The sequence below is a fragment of the Lycorma delicatula genome, chromosome 5 (assembly GCF_047948215.1).
Source record: "Lycorma delicatula isolate Av1 chromosome 5, ASM4794821v1, whole genome shotgun sequence".
Lineage (NCBI taxonomy): Eukaryota > Metazoa > Arthropoda > Insecta > Hemiptera > Fulgoridae > Lycorma > Lycorma delicatula.
In genome coordinates this window covers 33,886,588-33,909,819 of record NC_134459.1, presented here as the reverse complement: position 1 = coordinate 33,909,819, position 23,232 = coordinate 33,886,588, and the positions used below count along the sequence as shown (strand labels likewise).

The 23,232-nt window shown below is 31.8% G+C and overlaps 1 protein-coding gene across 1 annotated transcript in view; it reads left to right on the top strand.

Annotated features, from left to right (window-relative positions):
• Positions 1-16,111: 16,111 nt before the first annotated feature.
• LOC142325854 (DE-cadherin-like) overlaps positions 16,112-23,232 on the top strand; it is a 91,872-nt gene continuing 84,751 nt past the window's right edge. Inside the window, exon 1 of the mRNA XM_075367877.1 lies at positions 16,112-16,246. Within this exon, the coding sequence (XP_075223992.1) occupies positions 16,244-16,246 (3 nt within the window). The 5' untranslated portion in view covers positions 16,112-16,243. The remainder of the gene's footprint in view (positions 16,247-23,232) is intronic.

Here is a 23,232-nt window from a genome sequence, read left to right as displayed (position 1 = left end):
TTTACGAAAATGAAACTATTATTTTGTCATTACATTAATTATTGTTATTATAAATCAGTTTATAAAAGTCCTCTCTTTTAACGGCTTTAGTTTTATTTTTAATCTTTCCGAGGACAGAGGTCAATTTCCTAGACGTACCCAAACGTCTAAGTTATGATTCAAACGTCAAAGTTATGATTCTGATTTTACTTTGAATAACATTGTGCTGCAATACAGTAAATTCCTGTTTTCAAAAAATATATATTTTCTTAGTTAAAAGGTAATTATATTTTAATTTATCTGTTATCTTTTCCGTTTATCTTTTTTTTATATTTTTATCTTTCTTTTTTAATCTTTCTCAATCTCATTGAATTGAAGTTTAAAGGAAATTAAATTAATTTAAAATTACTGTTCGTGTTTCATTTTTAACTTTAATATCCGTTGCAAATCAGGAAGATATTAATTAATATTTATCTAGTATTTTTAAGTAATTAAAACACAAAGCTTTAAACATGTAGGAAATAATTTGGTTCGATTAAATTAATTTTACGGTAATAATAACAACCCGAGATAGTTTTTTTCAGGAATAATTTTATTTAAATTATGTATTAAATTTTGGTAATTTTTTTTTAAGCTAATACATATCATAATAATAATTTTAATAGTAGATATAAAAACTGTGTACTACAGCTACGCTAATATTTGAATATTTTGTTGTTTATTTTAATATATTATTACGAAAGAAGAAATAAAAACTGTATTTCATGTAATTTTTTTGAACTGAATAAACAGCAGCTAGTTAATTAATTAATTATTTAATGAAATTCGTGTCATTATTATCTTTTCATCTGAAATAATTAAAATGTTTTCGTCCTAATGAAAACCTCATTAGCCCCGGTGTCACCTACTATCTATCAATCAATTTGCTTTCCTAAATAAGGTTTTTACACTCATTAACACTGTTTTATATATTTAACATGTGAGCATTAAATGGACACTAACGGTTATTTTATTTATACGTGTAGAAAATAGTGGATGTGACATCTAACGAATTTCTAGGCTATAACATTCCACCCTAAAGATTCTACAACTGTCATTAAGGATAAATTTTATTCATTTCGGAACAACAATTTTTTTTTTGTCTTCAATCATTTGACTGGTTTGATGCAGCTCTCCAAGATTCCCTATCTAGTGCTAGTCGTTTCATTTCAGTATACCCTCTACATCCCTAACAATTTCTTTTACATATTCCAAACGTGGCCTGCCTACACAATTTTTCCTTCTACCTGTCCTTCCAATATTAAACCGACTATTCCAGGATGCCTTAGTATGTGGCCTATAAGTCTGTCTCTTCTTTTAACTATATTTTTCCAAATGCTTCTTTCTTCATCTATTTGCCGCAATACCTCTTCATTTGTCACTTTATCCACCCATCTGATTTTTAACATTCTCCTATAGCACCGCATTTCAAAAGCTTCTAATCTTTTCTTCTCAGATACTCCGATCGTCCAAGTTTCACTTCCATATAAAGCGACACTCCAAACATATACTTTCAAAAATCTTTTCCTGACATTTAAATTAATTTTTGATGTAAACAAATTATATTTCTTACTGAAGGTTCGTTTAGCTTGTGCTATTCGGCATTTTATATCACTCCTGCTTCGTCCATCTTTAGTAATTCTACTTCCCAAATAACAAAATTCTTCTACCTCCATAATCTTTTCTCCTCCTATTTTCACATTCAATGGTTCATCTTTGTTATGTCTACTACATTTCATTACTTTTGTTTTGTTCTTGTTTATTTTCATGCGATAGTTTTTGCGTAGGACTTCATCTATGCCGTTCATTCTTCTAAATCCTTTTTACTCTCGGCTAGAGTTACTATATCATCAGCAAATCGTAGCATCTTTATCTTTTCACCTTGTACTGTTACTCCGAATCGAAATTGTTCTTTAACATCATCAACTGCTAGTTCCATGTAAATATTAAAAAGTAACGGAGTTAGGGAACATCCTTGTCGGACTCCCTTTCTTATTACGGCTTCTTTCTTATGTTCTTCAATTATTACTGTTGCTGTTAGGTTCCTGTACATGTTAGCAATTGTTCTTCTATCTCTGTATTTTAACCCTATTTTTTTTTTAAATGCTGAACATTTTATTCCAGTCTACGTTATCGAATGCCTTTTCTAGGTCTATAAACGCCAAGTATGTTGGTTTGTTTTTCTTTAATCTTCCTTCTACTATTAATCTGAGGCCTAAAATTGCTTCCCTAGACCCTATATTTTTCCTGAAACCAAATTGGTCTTCTCCTAACACTTCTTCCACTCTCCTCTCAGTTCTTCTGTATAAAATTCTAGTTATTTTTGATGCATGACTAGTTAAACTAATTGTTCTTTATTCTTCACATTTATCTCCCCCTGCTTTCTTTGGTATCATGACTATAACGCTTTTTTTGAAGTCTGACGGAAATTCCCCTTTTTCATAAATATTACACACCAGTTTGTATAATCTATCAATCGCTTCCTCACCTGCACTGCGCAATAATTCTACAGGTATTCCGTCTATTCCAGGGGAGCCTTTCTGCCATTTAAATCTTTTAATGCTCTCTTAAATTCAGATCTCAGTATTATTTCTTCCATTTCATCCTCCTCAACTTCCTCTTCTTCCTCTATAACACCATTTTCTAATTCATTTCCTCCGTATAACTCTTCAATATATTCCACCCATCTATCGACTTTACCTTTCGTATTATATATTGGTGTACCATCTTTGTTTAACACATTATTAGATTTTAATTTATGTACCCCAAAATTTTCCTTAACTTTCCTGTATGCTCCGTCTATTTTACCAATGTTCATTTCTCTTTCCACTTCTGAACACTTTTCTTTAATCCACTCTTCTTTCGCCAGTTTGCACTTCCTGTTTATAGCATTTCTTAATTTTCGTTTGTTCCTTTTACTTTCTTCATCACTAGCATTCTTATATTTTCTACGTTCATCCATCAGCTGCAATATATCGTCTGAAACCCAAGGTTTTCTACCAGTTCTCTTTATTCCGCCTAAGTTTGCTTCTGCTGATTTAAGAATTTCCTTTTTAACATTCTCCCATTCTTCTTCTACATTTTCTATCTTATCTTTTTTACTCAGACCTCTTGCGATGTCCTCCTCAAAAATCTTCTTTACCTCCTCTTCCTCAAGCTTCTCTAAATTCCACCGATTCATCTGACACCTTTTCTTCAGGTTTTTAAACCCCAATCTACATTTCATTATCACCAAATTATGGTCGCTATCAATGTCTGCTCCAGGGTAAGTTTTGCAGTCCACGAGTTGATTTCTAAATCTTTGCTTAACCATGATATAATCTATCTGATACCTTGCAGTATCGCCTGGCTTTTTCCAAGTGTATATCCTTCTATTATGATTTTTAAATTGGGGGTTGGCAATTACTAAATTATACTTCGTGCAAAACTCTATAAGTCGGTCCCCTCTTTCATTCCTTTTGCCCAGCCCGTATTCACCCACTATATTTCCTTCCTTGCCTTTTCCAATGCTTGCATTCCAATCTCCAACTATTATTAAATTTTCATCTCCTTTTACGTGTTTAATTGCTTCATCAATATCTTCGTATACACACTCTACCTCATCATCATCATGGGCGCTTGTAGGCATATAGACGTTAACAATCGTTGTCGGTTTAGGTTTTGATTTTATCCTTATTACAATGATTCTATCGCTATGCGTCTTGAAATACTCTACTCTCTTCCCTATCTTCTTGTTCATTATGAAACCTACTCCTGCCTGCCCATTATTTGAAGCTGAGTTAATTATTCTAAAATCACCTGACCAAAAGTCGTCTTCCTCTTCCCACCGAACCTCACTAATTCCTACTACAACCACATTTATCCTATCCATTTCCCTTTTTAAATTTTCTAGCCTACCAGCCTTTTTTAAACTTCTAACATTCCACGCTCCGACTCGTAGAATGTTATTTTACAATTTTCTGGTGACCCCTTCCTTAGTAGTCCCCACCCGGAGATCCGAACCGGGGACTAGTTTACCTCCGGAATATTTTACCAAGGAAGGCGCCTCCATCATTGCTATATGAAAATGCAGAGAGCCACATTTTCTTGGAAAAAAGCAGCTGTAGTTTTCCATTGCTTTCAGCTGCGCAGTACTCAGAGGACTGAATGATGTTGATATGGCCGTTTAAGTCATTCTGACTCACGCCCCTAACAACTACTGAAAGAGCTGCTGCCCTCTTTCAGGAATCATTCCTTAGTCTGGCTCTCAACAGATACCTCTCCGATATTGTTGCACCTTCGGTCCAGCTACTCTGTATCCCTGAGCACTCAAGCCCCCTCACCAACGGCAAGGTCTCATGATTCATAGAGGAGGCAACAAATGTATATATGTATATATATATATATATATATATAATATATATTAACAAATATGTAATAAACAGGAAAATGATCAAGACTATCATTCTACATGTAGTAAAATCTAAAAATAAATATTTAAACTTCAAATTATCATAAGATTTTGTTTTTTTTTACCTTTGGGACCGTTAGGTTTTGCTTCAGAGGATGAGATAAATTATTTGTAGCGTGTGTGAAAATACCATGCCTGACCGGGGATAGAACTCGGGGCCTCCTGATGAAAGGCCGAGACGCTAACACTAAAGCCAAGGAGGCCGGCAATCATCGTACGTTGTTAAAAAAGAAACATTAAAAATAAGTATAAATAACAAACAAATTAAGAAAAAAAAACACAATTTACGAACCAAACGGAAAAAAATACTTTTATCTATCAAATTAAAAATAATTATAATAAAATATTAAAATAACCGACCTCCGTGGCTGAATAAGTAGCGTCTCGACATTCCGTTTGAGGTCCCGAGTTCAAATCCTTGTCAGGCATGGCATCTTTTCATACGTTACCAATTTCCACCGGGTTAATGACCATAGATTTTGATGCTTGCTCTTTCATAACGCACAACAAAAAATTAAAATAGTAAAAACTTTCTTTGAGTAGTCAAAACAGAAAGCAAAACGTTACCTTACAGGTAACCTTTAAAGGGTTACCTTTTATGTGGTATAGTATATACCACCTAAAAGGTATTCACCTGTATAAGTGAAGTATTTCAACAGCCTAAAATTTTTGAAACTGCTATTCTAAAGTATATGAAAACAACTAATAGCGTGTTATAAAACGTTTGCCGTGAATTTCAAAGGAGTGATAGATTATAGAAACTAAAATATAGTTAAAAAAAAGTCAGATTGATTTACATTTAAATCAATTCCTAGCTAATCTCATAACTATAAATAAAAATATATTATATAAATTATATTGAACATATAATACGTACTTATAAACGCATAGAATATTTCTAAATTACTTACACAAAAGTAGCTCTTAATAATGAAAGGTTAAATAACTAACAGAAATGTTTGATACAACTTTGTATACAGTATATCTTCAAGTTTAATTTACAAATGTTCAATGTGACTACCTTTTGTAAGACGGCAAATGTTCCATCTGTAATCAATTTCCTTCCAAATCCTATGAAGCATGTCCTGATATATGGTAGCAACTGTTTGTGTTATCCGGTGCCACAGTTCGTCAACATTTCCTGAAAGCGGAGGAACAAACACTCTGTCTCTAACGTAATCCTATACAGTGAAGTCCATTGGTGTTAAATCAGTCGATAGTGTTGATCCGGAAATTGTTCCACCACGACCAATTCAGGTCGGCATTTGCTATTGAGATACACAACTGCACAATTATAATGTGATGGAGCGCCATCTTGCTGGAAAATTAATTATGTGCCCATATCCTGTTGCAATAGTGACATTAGATATTGTTCAAGCATATCCAGCTACGATATGTCAGTTACATTTGACTAGGTAAGAAAGGACCCTACACTTTGTGACAGCTTAAAAAATATTTTCCTAAGGCGACTCCCGTACATGTTCGATTGTGTGACGTAGATTCTGATCACCCGATATCCGAACATTATTTCGATTAACTTTACCACTGGTATGGAAGGTTTTAAGATCTTCAGTCTCAATTTTGTTTAACATGCCTACACAAATCTCAGTCGTTTTTCTTTATCACCTTCACAAAAGTTTGAAGGTTTGTCAGTTTTAATTACAAAAAAATTTAAACCCTACAAATTAGCAAAATTTAAATGGCAATCTATTTTTTTTCTCCTTTTTCCCCGCACCCCCGGAGTCGGATCCGCAACTAAACATAAACTCGCCTCCGAGGGGTGCCAGAGCCTCTAACTACCTCATCGGGAACAAAGTTCCCGCCAGATAGCCTGGATTCGGTCTTTTAGGCTCCATGCCTCTAATGAGGGACCCCAAAGGATCCACCACCGAGACTGGGTCTTTATACCTTGCCTCTAATGGGGAACCCTCGAAAGGATCCCCTACCGGGACTAGGTCTTACTTCCCCCCCAACGATACTACAAGGGAGTCCCCATTCGATCTTCGTAAGCGGGAGACTGAGGCCTCCCACCCCCTCCCGGATGGAGCTGTCCCTCAGAGATAACATAGTGTTCCTACGAAAAAGCAGTTCCAGATGCCGATGGAGCCATCTTACATCCCCGACCCCCAGGCGAAATGACAATCGATTACGCAGTATCTTCCATACTGTAACCTTGGGAATATTTAATTCTAAGCTGGGTCCCGTTCAGTTACATGGACTACGAATCCAGGTCAAGACTGCCGCACTCGTTTGATTGCCGCTTCAGAAACTGAAGGTGATCCTGACATGGCGTCCTATGTGATAAACAACCTGTTTCAATGAAACGATTGTCCATGCAATAACAGATAGGTGGCTGTTTTCCATATTTAGTCATGAATTGTCTCTGAACGGTAGTAGCCGATTTGGATTCATGAAACGATAAATAACACTGAGCACGTTCTCGTTCTGCTCCTATATATAACTATGATGACTGATGGAATAACTCATTCTTCCGTGCCTGTTGAGAATTGAGAACGTCGGGAACTAATGTGGTTAGGCGGGAATGAAACTTGAAAACATATTGTCTTCAGAGATGTATCAAATAATTCGGCAAGTTATTTAATTTTTTCATTATTAAATGTTACTTTTGTATAACTAATTTATAAATAACCTGTAAATAATCTATATAAATAAAAATGTAAATGTTCGTTTGTTCAAAATCTTAAATCTCCGAAAGTTCCTCACCGATTGCTCTGAAATTTTGACACAACGTTGCATTGGAATACGCGTGTGTTTTTGTATACCTATATTAATATACCTAAGATGTCACACCTGTGACAGGTAAAAACATGTTTTTTTTAAACAGCGCTATCTGTTGGACGTAAAAGCAACACACACTATACTAAATATTTTGCGATTCCATTTAAATGTTTCCGATAAGTGAGTCAGCTATAGACTAAAAAACTACTGGACCGATTTACGCGCAGGGAAAAGGGAGAAAGGGAAAGTTTAAATTTAGTGAAGTTCCGTAATGTTCATTTTGTTAATATTTTATCAAACTTTCAGTTGTGTTCATTTTTTATATATATTGTCGCCAAATGGCTTTGACGGCACGTGGCACTTACTAACCTATGGGGGCCCTGAAAAGGGCCGTTTTTGCGTTATCTCTGAGAAGAGCTGTTGAGTCCGGAAGCTGGTCTCCGACGAAGTTGGGGAGTTGTGGCTCGTGGCTCGTCCATTCATGTCAGACCGGGCTTTCACTCAGAGGCAGTTGGGTCCCCACTACAGCGTAGTGGGGACCCACTACGGATAGGCCCCACCCTGGTAGCCCCCAGATACCCGCAGTGTCGTGTCGGCGTCGGTCGTCGGAGGCGGTTCTCCCCGAGCGATCCCACGCTGGGCCGGCTACTGCTGCTGCTGCTTAGTCCGCCGGCCAGGGCGATTGAAGCCCGGCGAGCTGGAGCGGGAAGGTAGCGTCCGCGTCCAGCGACTTACTCGGCGGGCCGGCCAGCCTGCTGCTCCGGCGGGATGTTGGCATACGCCGGGAGGTCGGCTTACGCCGGGAGGTCCCACGTTGAGCCGACCAAGGAACTTCTTCTGTCTTCTTCCATCTTCTTCTTCTTGGTCTTCTCCAGGTGGTGGTCGACGATGAATTGAAAATTCACTCTCGTGTACGCTCTTTTATTGGAGCCTGAGAGTGCTGGGGCTGCAGCGCCGCTATGGTGGGAGAACGCGCGATTTTCTACACGGTGGTAGTAATGCTGTTTCAGTGCGTCCGTATGCTGTACACCAGCACACATTGAGTTGCTACAATGTTCGTCCGCCTATATTAAATTAGGCATATATGTGGTAACAACATATGTATACACAAATCTAGCAATAGCGAAGCATTGCCTGGTCTGCTAGTATTCCTATAAGAATATTTATCGCTTATTCCGGGCAAGCTCACATATGTCAGCGCAAGTTAAACCGATCATTATAAATACATAAAATAAATATTTCTGAGAGTATAGCTACTGTTAGCTAATATTTTTTTAAAACAATAATAAAATAAGAATATGATGATAATAATACGAATTGTTAGTATTTTTAGGATTATTTACGACTAAAAAAAAATGTTCATTCAAATTGTTATATTCAAAAATAATTTTTATTTTAAATTGTAAATTTTCTTAGATTTTAAGGATTATTTCTTGTTTATTTCAAGCAAATACATATGAATACGATATCGTTTATAACTGTATTATTTGATTTTTGAAATAAAGAATAGAAAATAAACCGGTTTTTTATCCTAAAAGGACATGATTCGCAGATGTCACGATTTACAGTCAGCAACTGCAGTTCAACGTAATTTTTATAGAGAGTACGGTAGGGAGCCTCCTAGTAGGCAAACATTTACTCTTGGCCCCAAACTTTCAACAGGTTGTTCTGACAGGTTTTTCTGTTAAACATACAAAATCACCGGGACCCCCACGCGTCCCTGAAGCTGTTTTGGAACAACTCAGAGAAAGTTTGAAGAAATCAACTGAGCATGCGTCACGTGAGACTGGCATTCTACAAGCGACTATTTGGCGCGTATTACGTAAGGTATTGCTGCACTTGAAGCCATACAACCTGATCTAAGTTTTCAGTACATTACAGATGACGACAAAATCGCTCGACTGTAGTTTTATGTAGAAATGTTAGACAGAATTGCAGATAACGATATATTTTTGGACGATGTAATGTTTAGTGATGAATCAACGTTTTACATCAGCAGCATGGTGAACCCTTAACTGTCGAATGTAGATTAGCGAAAACCCTCACAAATCTTTGCAGCACGTTCGTGATAGCCGTAAGGTCAATGTTTTTTCACTAAGCAAATAAATGCACGGCCCGTTCTTCTTACAGAAGACAACCGTAAATGGTATCATTTATCTAGACATTATTCCAAATTCCTCAGACAATGATGACCAAGATGACCATTACTATCAGCAAGTTAGAGCACCACTTCACTACCACGTAGAAGTCCGAGGTTTTCTTGACACTCGATTCCCAGATCGGTGGATTGGTTGTGAAGGTCCAATTGAAAGGCCACCTCGCTACCCAGATTTGACCCCGCAAGATTTTTTCTTCTGGGATTTTATTAAAGATCTGGTTTATGTACCACTTTTGCCTGCTGATTTTGTTAAGCTAAGACTTCGAATTAACACCGCAGCTGCAAATGTAACGGCCGACTTGCTGGCTACAGTCTGGAATAAAGTCGACTGCGGAGGATATATGCCGAATTATAAATAGAAGTTATACCGAATGTTGGGTGACAAATTTGATGTGCTTTTCTGTGAAATGAGACCTCAATCAAATCTGTAAGATATCTCAATAAATTTTTATATTGTTTAAAAATTGCGAAGTCCTTTTTAAATCGACCAGGTAATACAAATGTACATAAATATTATGTTATTATTATATTATAATCATAAGTAGTACAATTTTTATCGCTAAAAATTCCAAAATCGCAAAAAAAAAACAAATTGGTAAATTTAGTTTGGGAAATGTACGTTGACTCTATATACCGAGATTATCCTATACATATTAAATTTGAAAAATTTGTAAATAATAAAAGAATTCATTAATTTTATAAAAGATTATATTTCCGTGAACCGTTAAGTATTAAAACCCAACAAGCCGATTTCATTTCAAGAAAAAGATCTATATATTCCTGATCTTAGTTTTTGTCATACAGATATTTATTTCAATTAATATAATCCACCTTACCAGCACGTTGATATGTTCCCTAGAACTTTCGACTCACTTGGAAGCCATCATCAGAAGTTAAAATTAATGCATTAAAGTCAAAGCTTAAAAATCATAGTGAAAATTTAAAAACAGTCATGACTGTTCCGGTCCTACCAGTACACTGAACAACAGTAGTCTTACTAGCCGCGATCTTACTAGTATCAGTATCCTAGTAAGACCGGGACAGTCATGACTGTTTTTAAATTTTAACTATGATTTTTTAAACTTTGACTTTAATGCATTAATTTTAACTCCTGATGATGGCTTCCAAGTAAGCCGAAGGATATAAAGAACATATCAACGTGCTGGTAAGGTGGATTATATTAATTGTTAATTTATTTATTTATCGTATCAGCGGTACTATGTTTGAGAAATTAATTAGATATTTCTTTGATCACTAAATTCTCTGATTTAATCTTATAACTTATTCTGTTACATGAATGTTAATCAACAACTAGAATGTACTCTGTAGTCGCTAATTTTTTTTATCCAATATAAATAAATGTAAAGATATGCTGATTACATATAAAAACATTTTGATCAGACTTCGAAATCTGTTTTTAAGGTATAATATTTTCAACTATATGACGTAGAAAATAAAGAATTAGTAGAGAGGGGCTGAATAATTAATTGTGCTCTACTACGAACAATTTATGAAACATTATAACATTTTTGCATGATAATGTACACTCGTTATTTCAAAAACGTTATTTTTTCACTCGTTATTTCAATTCAGATATAGTACTCTGTTCGGTTTGTTTTGGCTTTGTTCAGTATCTTTGTTGTTGTCACGCAATCTATTTATGTACACGCACTTTTTGTTCTTTAATTGTGCTTTTGTTTACTATATACTATAAACAGACTCACGTTCATTAGTATTACAAAAATTGACTAACTACAGGAAACATTAGTTTCATTTATTTACATTTTAGTATTTTTATCATATTTTGGTTAATAATGAGAGTTTTTTTCTATAATAGCTTTTCCATGTGCTTATTTAGTTATTTATATTTTTGAACATAGGTTTTCCATCGTCGTTATTAGTATTATTAATATATTTTGAAAAAGAAAGCAAGCAGTATTTTTTATTTTTTTCCTTAGGTTTTCAATGTTACGGAGATCATATTACTCTAAAATTACACGTAATTTTAAAATAATTACTAATATAGTGATTATGCACGTACACGACAATAAAGTTCGTACATCACGCTAAAAAAATGAAATTTAGACCTACAAAAAATTTATATAACTCAATCATCTAGGAATTTAAATAGATATTTTTTTTTTGTTCGTAAATGCGATTTGATCAAATCGGTTTATAAATTATATCGTTATATTTTATTTATTATTGTTTGTAAAGGATGCTTTTATACAATTATTTTTTATTCCGGTTAATTAAAAAAAGTAAATTCCATTTAAAAAATATAGATTTCATTCACATCGTTTTATAAACGACGGGAAAATAGTTTTGGAAAGCTAACAACTATTGCTATTATTGTTAATACTTTGATTTCATTTGCTCCTTTTTTATTAAAAGGAGGAACTTTAAATTTAGTAGGAGGAATTTAAAATTTTTAAATAAATATTTTCACTTTTTCTTACACTTTATAAATTCTCCTTTTTTTATTACGTTTATTATTTTAATTTGTCTAATGCCCTATTTTTAGTCAATCTTGTACCATCCTTCAAAGACTCAACATATGTTTATCACGAATGTATAATTAATTAATACGATAATGTTATTTATATATATATATATATATATATATATATATATATATATATATATATATATATGAATTACAAGTTCAAAGATTATAATAAAAATAATTTATATTATAAACGAAGTAGAGACCTTAATTTAATTGAATCAGCGAATAATAAATATTTAGAATAATTAAACCTAACCCAAGTATTGAACTAAGGCAGCATATTATTCTACAATTATAGTGATTTAAAACGAATTAAACTTGTTAACGTGACCTTGATGATGAAATTTATATATATATATATATATATATATATATATATATATTACAGTAATGTCTTATGTTTATTTATCGTAAGAATATGAATAAATTGTAACTGAGCGTAGCTATTAGAAAATGGGTACTATTTAAAGTTTGTTGATAAGTAAGCGATACCAAAGTAAAATTGCAGAAACGTGTAAACAATCAGTGCTAGAAGAATATAAATCGTTGTCACTCTTTTGAAATCTCTTGAACAATCACCATTATTTACTGCTTATAAAGTACATTATAAGAGAATTCTATAAAATATAAGAAAAACTGTTTATTGACTCGATATTCTCTCTCTCTCTCTCTCTCTCTCTCTCTCTCTCTCTCTCTCTCTCTCTCTCTCTCTCTCTCTCTCTCTCTCTCTCTCTCTCTCTCTCTCTCTCTCTCTCTCTCTCTCTCTCTCTCTGTCTGTCTGTCTGTCTGTCTGTCTGTCTGTCTGTCTGTCTGTCTGTCTGTCTGTCTGTCTGTCTGTCTGTCTGTCTGTCTGTCTGTCTGTCTGTCTGTCTGTCTGTCTGTCTGTCTGTCTGTCTGTCTGTCTGTCTGTCTGTCTGTCTGTCTGTCTGTCTGTCTGTCTGTCTGTCTGTCTGTCTGTCTGTCTGTCTGTCTGTCTGTCTGTCTGTCTGTCTGCTTTGCTCAGTTATAGAATGTAAACTGGCAACTCGGTATCCTTGATTTATCAAACGTCGATAATTTTCTTAAATAATATAGACCTTAAATAGTGAAAACAACCAATGTTGTAAAAATAAGTTTGTATTCTGTATTAGAAATATATACGGTTAACATAGGATAGAAGTGACGTCAGATCATATCTGTTCTGATTGTACAAGCGATCTGGAAGAGTGTAACGGCTATAAGCCCACTCTTTATACTAAAGAACCGTATATCTAATTATGACGTCATATAAGTTATCCCCTTCTACAGACCAATCCTCATTCCAATATTTTTTTGTAATTAATATTTACCCTTTGTTCGTTTTATCCGTAACTTTCAGATGAATAAGGATTCAATCCCTATAGTGAAATATATACAATTAAGGTTTGTTTCATAAACTTTTTAACTTACATTAAAGTTAAGGTCCTCCAGAAATGAAAAATAACTTTCCATTTATTTATTTATTTAATCAACTAATTGGTGAATATTCCAAGAAGAGATAAAATAATCTTAATTATTAATTTAAAAAATAATAAAATTTAAAATAGTTTTACGTTAAATAAAAGAGTGGTCGTACAAAAACTTTTTAATTTCATAAATATTAAAATCAAAACTAATGGTTTTTAATCTTCCAAAAAAAAAGAGCAAGAAAGATGTTTTTCGTTTATTTTACTTATATCTATAATCTATCAATGCTTATAAAATTCAGTATCGAATGGTGAAAAATATTTGAGACATCATTACATTTCTAACAAATACTATAATCTGAAAATGTCGTTGTAGATACTATGAAGATAACTGCATACAATGTGACTGTACAAAGACAGGATCCATGTTATCTGAACGAGCTCTATTAAATTAATAATGAGACAATATGTTCTTATAAAATTTCATGAGTCAAAACAGAATATGTTAAAAGGTATTTTAACTTTATTATTTAACTTAGAAGTAATTATTTATTTCTAAAAATCTAGCAACATTCACTTGTATCAAACCAGACAATAATATTATTTTCGCTTTACACACCATAATATTTTGTCCAAGAAAGGATTTTACTAAGCTTCCTTTACCTTTTTTTTTAAATAAATTACCTAACAGTTTAAAAGATTTTTCAATCAAAACATTTCCTTTAAAAAAAAATTATGTTTTGATAAATTTTAAATAATGTTAACTAGAATATACTTAAGGTTTTGTTCACTCATCAGCATATTATGTTGATTTTATGACTTAACGATATTACGATTACAAGCAATTACTTTTTCAGGACAAATTACTTCCGAAAACAAAGCACCCATTTTTTAAAAAAAAATATTTAATACAGTGTTTAGAAACTGACGCAACCTTATGGAAGAATGTTTCCTTTTTTACCTGGTTTAATTGAGGGAAATTGAGGTAAAATGGATTATATAATACAACAGAGAATATTCACTGTCTCCCAATGCATTAGATGTGTTAGTTATGGCCATACCCAGACTGCCTTCACAGAAAATTATGGTGTGGATGCACCAAACAAGTCCTCCATCAAGCGGCTGTACGAGAAGTTCTGAGAGACAGGGTATGTGGCAGATGCAGCCAAAAGGATCGACCGAAAGTGCTAACACCAGAAAAGTTGATCGACGTCCAAGCTGCATATTCTGTTACTCCCAAGATGTCTGTGCGACATCTTTCTAGCCAGTCTGATCTGTCCATTAGTAGTGCTCATACGGCATTGCGCAAGTGTTTAAAGATGCATCCTTACAGAATTAGTGTTGTTCACTAGTTTTTACCTGCAGAAACTGGAAAACTTGTCGCTTTCCGTCAGTAGTTCATCTGTAACGCCAAACGTGGAAGAACTCGATGATCTGTTTTCGTCTGCATAGTTCCACCTTTATGGATACGTGAATGTCCAAAATTCACGTATTTGAGGTACGGAAAATCCACATTAGCTGCACGAATCTCCTCTGCACGGACAAAAAGTGGGTGTTTGAAGTACAATTTCACGTAGGTGAATCTTCATGACATTCTTTCATGGTACAGTGAACCACTACATACAAATTGTGCAACAATTTGTAAATACTATACTGGTAGACTGGCTAGAATACTTATATATGTGTTATCAGCAGGACAAAGCTACGGCAAATACAGCCAGTAACATTATGATTTTCTTGGATCAGTGTTTTCATGGAAAGGTGATTTGGAAGGGGTTGTGGTCCCTCGATCTCTTGATTTATTCCCTCCTAACTTTTTCTTGTGGGGATATGTTAAGGATGCTTCTCAGACCATCCCCGAATCGCAGAGCGAAATTGAACGATGTGTCGCTGCAATTCTTGAACAAACGTTACAACATGTATTTAAGAGCATGCAACGCCGTATTCAATTATATGAATCGCATAATGGAGGCCACTTTCAACAACTCTTGTAACATATTTATTTTTCCATAAGGTTGCGTCACTTTTTGAATACTATGTACTACGCTTTCGAGGGAAAATAAGAAGCGAGTGTAGTTTCCCACTGCCTTTTTCACTGAATTGAATGTATTACTCCATATTACCATACCAAGCACTTTAAATACATATAACATTCGTGTATGATACTTTCACTCTTTTATTAAATGGAATGATTGTATATTGAACATCCTAGTGAAAGTATTAATTTCTTCTCTATAGCGGGTAGTTACATGCGTCACAGATAAATACTTCCTCAAATATTTACCAGTTGGTACCATTAAAATTATTTTATTATTATTTTGTACCGATTTATTTGTAGTTATTGTCTCCGTATAATCTAATCGTTATTATTATTTTATTGTATTTAAATAATAATATTGTACGTAAGTTGTAAGTAAAACACTTCTCTTTCTGTTTATTCGTAGTTTTTATGTTCTGATCAAACAATATTTTTCCACGGTTTCCGTTTATCCTTAGAATCAAATGCTGAAATAGTTCTTCTTTTGGTTTTGCAAGTAATACCACATATACCTATCATTCTAGACGGTCTATATGTGTTGGTTATGTTCTTATCTGAATAAATTATTTATTAATTCATATTATTTTCTTAGTTTTTTTTTTTTTTTTTTTTTTTTTTTAAGATATGAATCTCATTAATCTTTGTAATTTATATTTGGTAATGTTGTTGTTATATGTAACAGGTTTTATACAATTGATTTTAAATTACCGTTCTAAGATTTTTTTATGTAATTTTTCTCTTTACAGAAGGTGATGCTGGTGGTAGTGGAGGTGGATTAGGTAAAGAAACTCATTCGAATAGAGCAACGACTCGATTAAGACACTCCCGACATCTGTTAGCTAGAACTGGAACATCTCATGGCCCGTCTGCCGAAGCGTATCTCACAGATGATTTCGGAAATTACAATATGGTAATAATTATTATTTTTTTTTTTAATGTGGAATAAATTCTTTAAAATTTTTAATATAATATTGAAACGTGCTGTATCTATTATTCTGTAATTATACATATCATTCCAAGAATGTACGTTATACAAATCCTACTTCATAGAAGGAGATGTATTATAAATTATAAGAAGATGTATTATATCTTATTATAAATAAGATAGTAAAAAGATAGTAAAAATACATTACAAAGATAGTAAAAATAATAATAAAAACGTCATTGTAAAAGCAAGTAGCAATAAAGAACCAACGAGGGAGACATGTTTTACAGTAATGGCTGTTACTTTATGAACGTGTAGAAGGGTTAAAATACAGTGATTATTCTCAAAAGGATTTAGCAAAGAAGGATTTTTTTTATTATAGCCTAGACTTTAACACAGTGCTCTAATTTGCTGAAAGAGTAAGACTGCTGGTCGATTAGATATAAATTTTTATTATTAATTAAATATTAAATAAATTTTATAACTAATCATTTATCTGTGTAATTTATAAAAAGTGTAGTAATTCTTTCTATTGTTTAGTATAAACTTGAAAATAACATTTAAAAGTGTATTTCCAACTTTTGCCGGGGTGCAATTAGAGCAGAGTTTATTTTTGATGAAAGCAAGAATGAATTTTTTGTTCTAGAAATTAATACCCATCCTGGTATGACAAACATCTTATTAAATACGTTTTAAAGTAAGTATATTTTGAACTTTTTGATTTAGTTATCACATAACGGTATTACAATTTTAACATAAAGAAAAGTTTTAAAAATTATTTATAAAAGTAACTTTAATGATATTAATTCAATTAATAACATAAATTTTTAAAGGAATAGTAAAATACCCCCACCTAGGGATTTATTATATATCATTATTATGTAAGAATTATTTTAAATCAAAGTATAAATAGTTAAAAATATTACTTATACAACCAGAAAAGTCGTTTATATTTTTATAATACCTATTATTAAATATGGTTTAGGAATATTTAGACCCCGTTTTGTTCTCTACAGCGTCTCGGCCTTTCATCCGAAAGTCCGGGCGGGGTTCGAATCCCGCTCAAGCATGCCATTTTTCATACGCTACAAAAATTACATTTCATATTCTTACGCACAATCTTCGAGTTTCTGTAGTGAATTTCATCAAACAAAAAAAAAGAAAATAATTTCCGCTTGTCAAATAATACACTGAATTTTAAATCAAAGGAAAACTGAAGGGATCGTATTGTTAGAAGTTTTTTTACATATATATAATCTATTATGCTTAGTAACGTTTATAAATTAGCAATGAAAATGTGAGTTATAATTTTTTATTAAATAATATGATTTTATTTGTAATTTTATTTATTTATCGTATGTAAAACTGAATATAATATACATTGTAGATAAATTGCATGTGTTCCTATAGGCTGATTACCTTGTGCAGTTTATGGATAATCGTTATGCAATTTTAAATTGGTCGGATATATTTTAAAATTAATTATTTATGGGGGATCCCTTTAACTTTTAAAATAGAAAAATTGAAATTTTTCAAAAGCCCCTCTACTTTGAAATGCTTTGTTTTTTGGTATCAGACCCTCCAACTCTAGGGCTAGTATCATAAAGAAGTGTCATAGACCTTTCAATATACCTCTCCTTCAGCCAATAACTTAAGTATTTTCAAATACGGCAACTCAAAACGTTTTAAATTTAAAGGATAGGAATGTGATACATCAATTTCAAGGTCATTGAAAAAGAGATTTGACAAAAAAAATCGAACTACTATAATTCTTTTCGAATCTCCAGTACCTTCTAAATAATACTTACTACGCTAAAAAATTACTTTTAGCAAATCCTCTACCACAAAACGATCTATTTTTCTTAATGAGACCAGTACTTAACTTTTACTGTAAACCTCTTTTGAAATTAGGTAAAATATTAATGACAGCCATTTTGGTTAGGGTTTTGCAGCCTGGAGCTTTTTATATCAACATTTTTACTGCCTTGTACGAAGTAAAGGAAGTATTGTGATCGCGAAGAAATTTCAGTTTTCAGATTTGAACGGAAATATCCATTTTCACCATCACTGAATCCATTTTGACTAGTTTCGGGGTGACTCTGTACGTACGTACGAACGTATGTATCTTGCATAACTCAAAAACGATTAGGCATAGGATGTTGAAATTTTGGATTAGGACTGTTGTAACATATAGTTGTGCACCTCCCCTTTTGATTGCAATCGACTGAACCGAAAATGTCCAAAAAAGCCCAAAATCCAAAAACATTTTGATTTTGAACTTTTTCTTAACTGCAGTAATAAGTAGCCCTCATTGAGAGCTTTTCAACGATGTATCATAAGTGGTACTTATTTTCATTGGTTCTAGTGTTATAGCCAAATAAAATTTTAATTAATGAAATATTTTGATCTTAAAAGAGGAAGGCATATCGGTTTGAATTAGACTTCCTTCCATTTCCTTTTTTTTAACATATTTAAAAATTTAAATATATTGGTTTATTTATAATTATTAATCCGTGATTCTAAAAAATGTTTTACAATAAATAATAATTCTTCAATAATGACAATAAAAAATATATATATGAAAAAAATCAAAAGTTATTAGTGAAATAAAATTTTATGTACTTTTAAAAATGTGTATATGTAATTTATAGGTGTACAAGGAAATCATGTGGTGTCCACATCAGATTTTTGAAATTAAAAATTATTATTTATGTATTAGTTTTGATTATCTTAGGAAGAAAACTCATATAGTAATTAAAATTAAACATTACTCCTATGAGGATTAAATTTTTTATTTAAAAAAATAAACCATTTAAAATAACTACTACATTAATCTCTGCGGAGAAAGAAAATACGGTAACTCTAAAGTAATAACATAAATTATTTGTAAATCACTGCTCGTGAAATGATCGATTTCGTACATTGTAATATCGTCGTCTCGCATTCCCATTGAAAATTTAATCCCTTGTTTATTTATAAATACTAATTCATTCGAAACTTGATAATCATTATTTTTCATTATAATACAATTTATAAAAAATAAACTTTTCTGATTGAAATAGATATTTCTTTAAAAAATGGCGAATTATTGGAATACTGTTACATCGAGAACGGATTTTCTAAATGAGACTACGCATGTATTATTAAATGTAAAGTTTAGAATCGATAATTCTATTACCGTATATTACACATTATAGATCGGAGAATAGTAAATTACAGTTCTTTCAGTTCGTAGTTACAACAAAATTGAATTTAATAAAATATTTTCTATTCTCCTGAAATAAGATAAGAGCCTAATATGGTCCTCCCTTGCACTTATTAAGGATAACAAATTTATACTTAGGTTAATAATAAATACTTAAGTTGTTAATAAATTTTATTATAAAGTAATAAATAATACAAATGCATTTGTTTTTACATATATCTATATATAACATAATGTATTACTGGATGTGTACGTGTTTATGCGTGAGTGCACGCACGTGTTTTATATACATATCTGAATTTTTATTATATTTGCCATGTTATATTCGTACAATTTTCAATGTTTTTTAAAACTTAGTAGCTCCATAATAACAGTAAAACGTCTGATGTGGACACCACATGACTTGCATGTACGCCTATTAAATTACATATATACATTCTATGCTGCACTTCATTTAAATTTATTTTATTTGAAAGTGAAATACGATCCTCCAATTCTTTAATAAAGTGGATAGTTACACAATTGCTAAAATATTAGTTATTAACATCAAATATTTATACAATTATTAATTCAAAAATCTTACTGAAATATTATGCACCTGATATATTAGGAAATATCCTGAAATATTAAGATAGAGTATAAGTCCCTTTATTATTCTTTAAATAAATGTACGTCTTACGATATAACCATCAACAAAATGAAAACAAAAACGAATAATCAGATATTCCATCATTATTATTCTATCGAATAATCACATCAAATCTGATGTGAGCACTACATGACTTTCATTAAAACTTGTATTAAATGACTTCTATGACTTCTATTAAATTGCATATGCACATTTTTAAAAATGAAAAGTACAAAAAATGTTATTTCATTAATAACTTCTGATACTTTTTTGTTTTTTATTTTTATTATTGAACTATTATTTATTGTAAAAATTTTTTTACAATCAGAAGTTAATAATTATTAATAAATCAATATATTTAAATTTAAAAAAAAAAGGTTAAAAAGAGAAGATTATTTCGAACCGAAATGCTATGATAATCGTTGAAAAGCTCTTAATGAGGGCTTATTACTGCAGTTAAGGAAAAGTCCAATATCCAATTTTTTTTTAATTTTTGGTTTTTTTGGATACTTTTGGTTAAGTCGATTGCAATCAAAAGGGGAGGTGAACAGCTAGATGTTACAGCAGTCCTAAATTCAAAATTTCAACATTCTACGGCTAATCGTTTTGGAGTTATGCAAGATACATACGTACGTACAGACGTCACGCCGAAACCAGACTATGGATTCAGGGATGGTCAAAATGGATATTTCTGTTGAAATATGAAAACCGAAATGTTTCGCGATCACCATACATCCTTTACTTCGTACAAGGAAGTAAAAATTGAAGTCTATGAAATATTTACGTTGCATTTAAAAACTATACGGATTGGTCTTATTATTTATTCTTAGAAAGCAGGACATTAATTAAAAAAATAAAGCATAGTAAAAGGGATAGATGAAATTTATAGAATATTTTAAATTTGAGTTATGCGAGATACATACTTACATACAGACGTGACGCCGGAACTAATTAAAATGGATTCAGGGATGATGAAAATGGATCAAATCTGAAAACCGAAATTTTTCGGCCTCGACCTTCTTTTTCTTCGTACAAGGAAGTAAAAAAGTAAAATAAAAAAATTAATTTTTCAGAAAAAATAAAAAAAAGCTTTTTTAGTACTATATCTTAATATCTGTTCCTCAAAAATGAAATCACGCATTTATTTAATTTTCATATAATATTAATTAATGAATTTCGAAATAGTCCCATTTCTAAGAGAATAGTTGAGCAGCCAGACACCAGATAGAGTAAAAAAAAATGATTAATTTTTCATGACCTTTTATGGATTTTTTTTTCTTAATGATTATAGTTTTTATTATTTAAAAGAAAGATTGTCAAAGAATAAAAACTGATTTAGGTCATTACCTTCTCTTTAAAGTTAGCAGTTAAAAAGGGATCATTAAAGCGACCTTATTTTTATTTCTTTCATATTTTATACTCATAATTATAAGCTTGTACTGCCGAGTTTCTTTGAAATACATGTTACAAGTATATAGGCTACTGTGTCAATCAATTTCTATATATGTGCATATACATAAATGATAGACCTATTTATAAGTGAAAAAATGAATTTATCACATTCATTCATTTCAAATATTAAATAAATATAATTAAAAATAATGTTATATATATTTAAAATGAGAAGTATAAAGCTAACAACAAAATTACTTACTATACTTTCCCGACACCGGAAAACTGAAGCTATACTTCGAAAATTAATTTCTCGAACGGTTTTAAGAATTTCCCTTACAGTTATTTTCATTTAAACTATTATTTAAAAAAATAAATTTAAAATCTATTTTAAATATATTATTATTTTCCATTAAAATAAAATGATAGTTTAATATAAAATGAGGATGGTATAATCACGGAATTATGGAAACTTGCAGACAAGAAATTCATAACAGAATAAATAAAATACTTTCAGAAAATTTGAACAGAAGAAAAAATTCCAGATGATTGGCTTGTCGCATTAATACATCAATTGCAAAAAAAAAGGCTCAAAAACTGATGTTAATAATTACAGAGTTATCTCACTATTACCTTTCTAGTATAGAATATTTTCAAAGCCACTTAACAGACTTGAACTACAGATCGGCAAAGCTTGGAGAATATCAAGGTGAATTCAGAAGAAATAGGTCTTTCATAGAATAAATCCTCAGCCTAAAAATGAAATTAAAATATTACAATACAAGCCAAAGCACATCTTTGGTTTCATACATTGATTTTCAAAAAGCTTACGACTCAGTAGATAAACCATATTTAACAAATTCAAACAATACCAAGTTAACCAAAATCCCAAAAAATTTAATTAAACTCACTTTAACCGACACTTAATCTAGTTTTTGAGATTTTCAAAAACTCTGTAAATGATTTTTTGATTGATCGTCATGATTTTCCTTATAGTCGGGAAAATAAATGCAGTACATATGATTTGAAGGTGTAAAAAGGTTTAAATATAAATTGTTGTATTCTCTTCATTAGAATAGCCTTGCAGTCTGAGATTTTATGAATTGACAGTTGGAAATCAACAAAACGTTATAATTTATTTATATTATAAACTTATTTGACGTATAAGAAAAAAATTAATTTCTTGACTGCGAAGCAATCTATTGTTTTTTTTGTTTGTCTTTTTTTTAATTGATTCTATTCAATAAATTACTTTTTTGGAGTGGCGCGAATGTTTTTTGCAACTCTTTCCATGCAGAAGATTGATACGAGGTCTGTAAATAAAGTAATGAGACTGGTTCAGAAAAACTTTTTATTTACAATCCAATTATACATGGACTCGAAATAGTTACCTTGGGAAGCCACGCAACGCTTTAAACGGTTTTCCCACTCTTTATAGCAGTGTTGCAACTCAAAACCGGAATATCCTTCAGATGGTTGGTTACATTTTTTTTTTTAATGTTTTTTACTCTTCCAAAATTGTATCCTTGAGGTGTGTTTTTTAAGTCGGGAACAGGAAAAAGTCGCAGGAACTCAAGTCAGGTGAATAAGGTGGTTGAAGAACTACAGAAATGTTTTTCTTTGCCAAAAACTCATTAATTGAGAGTACAGTGTGACAAGGTACATTGTCATAATGCAGCATCCAGTTGTCTTTGATGACTGGTCTCACCCGGGCAACTCTTTTCTGCAGTCTTTCCTGTAGGCAGG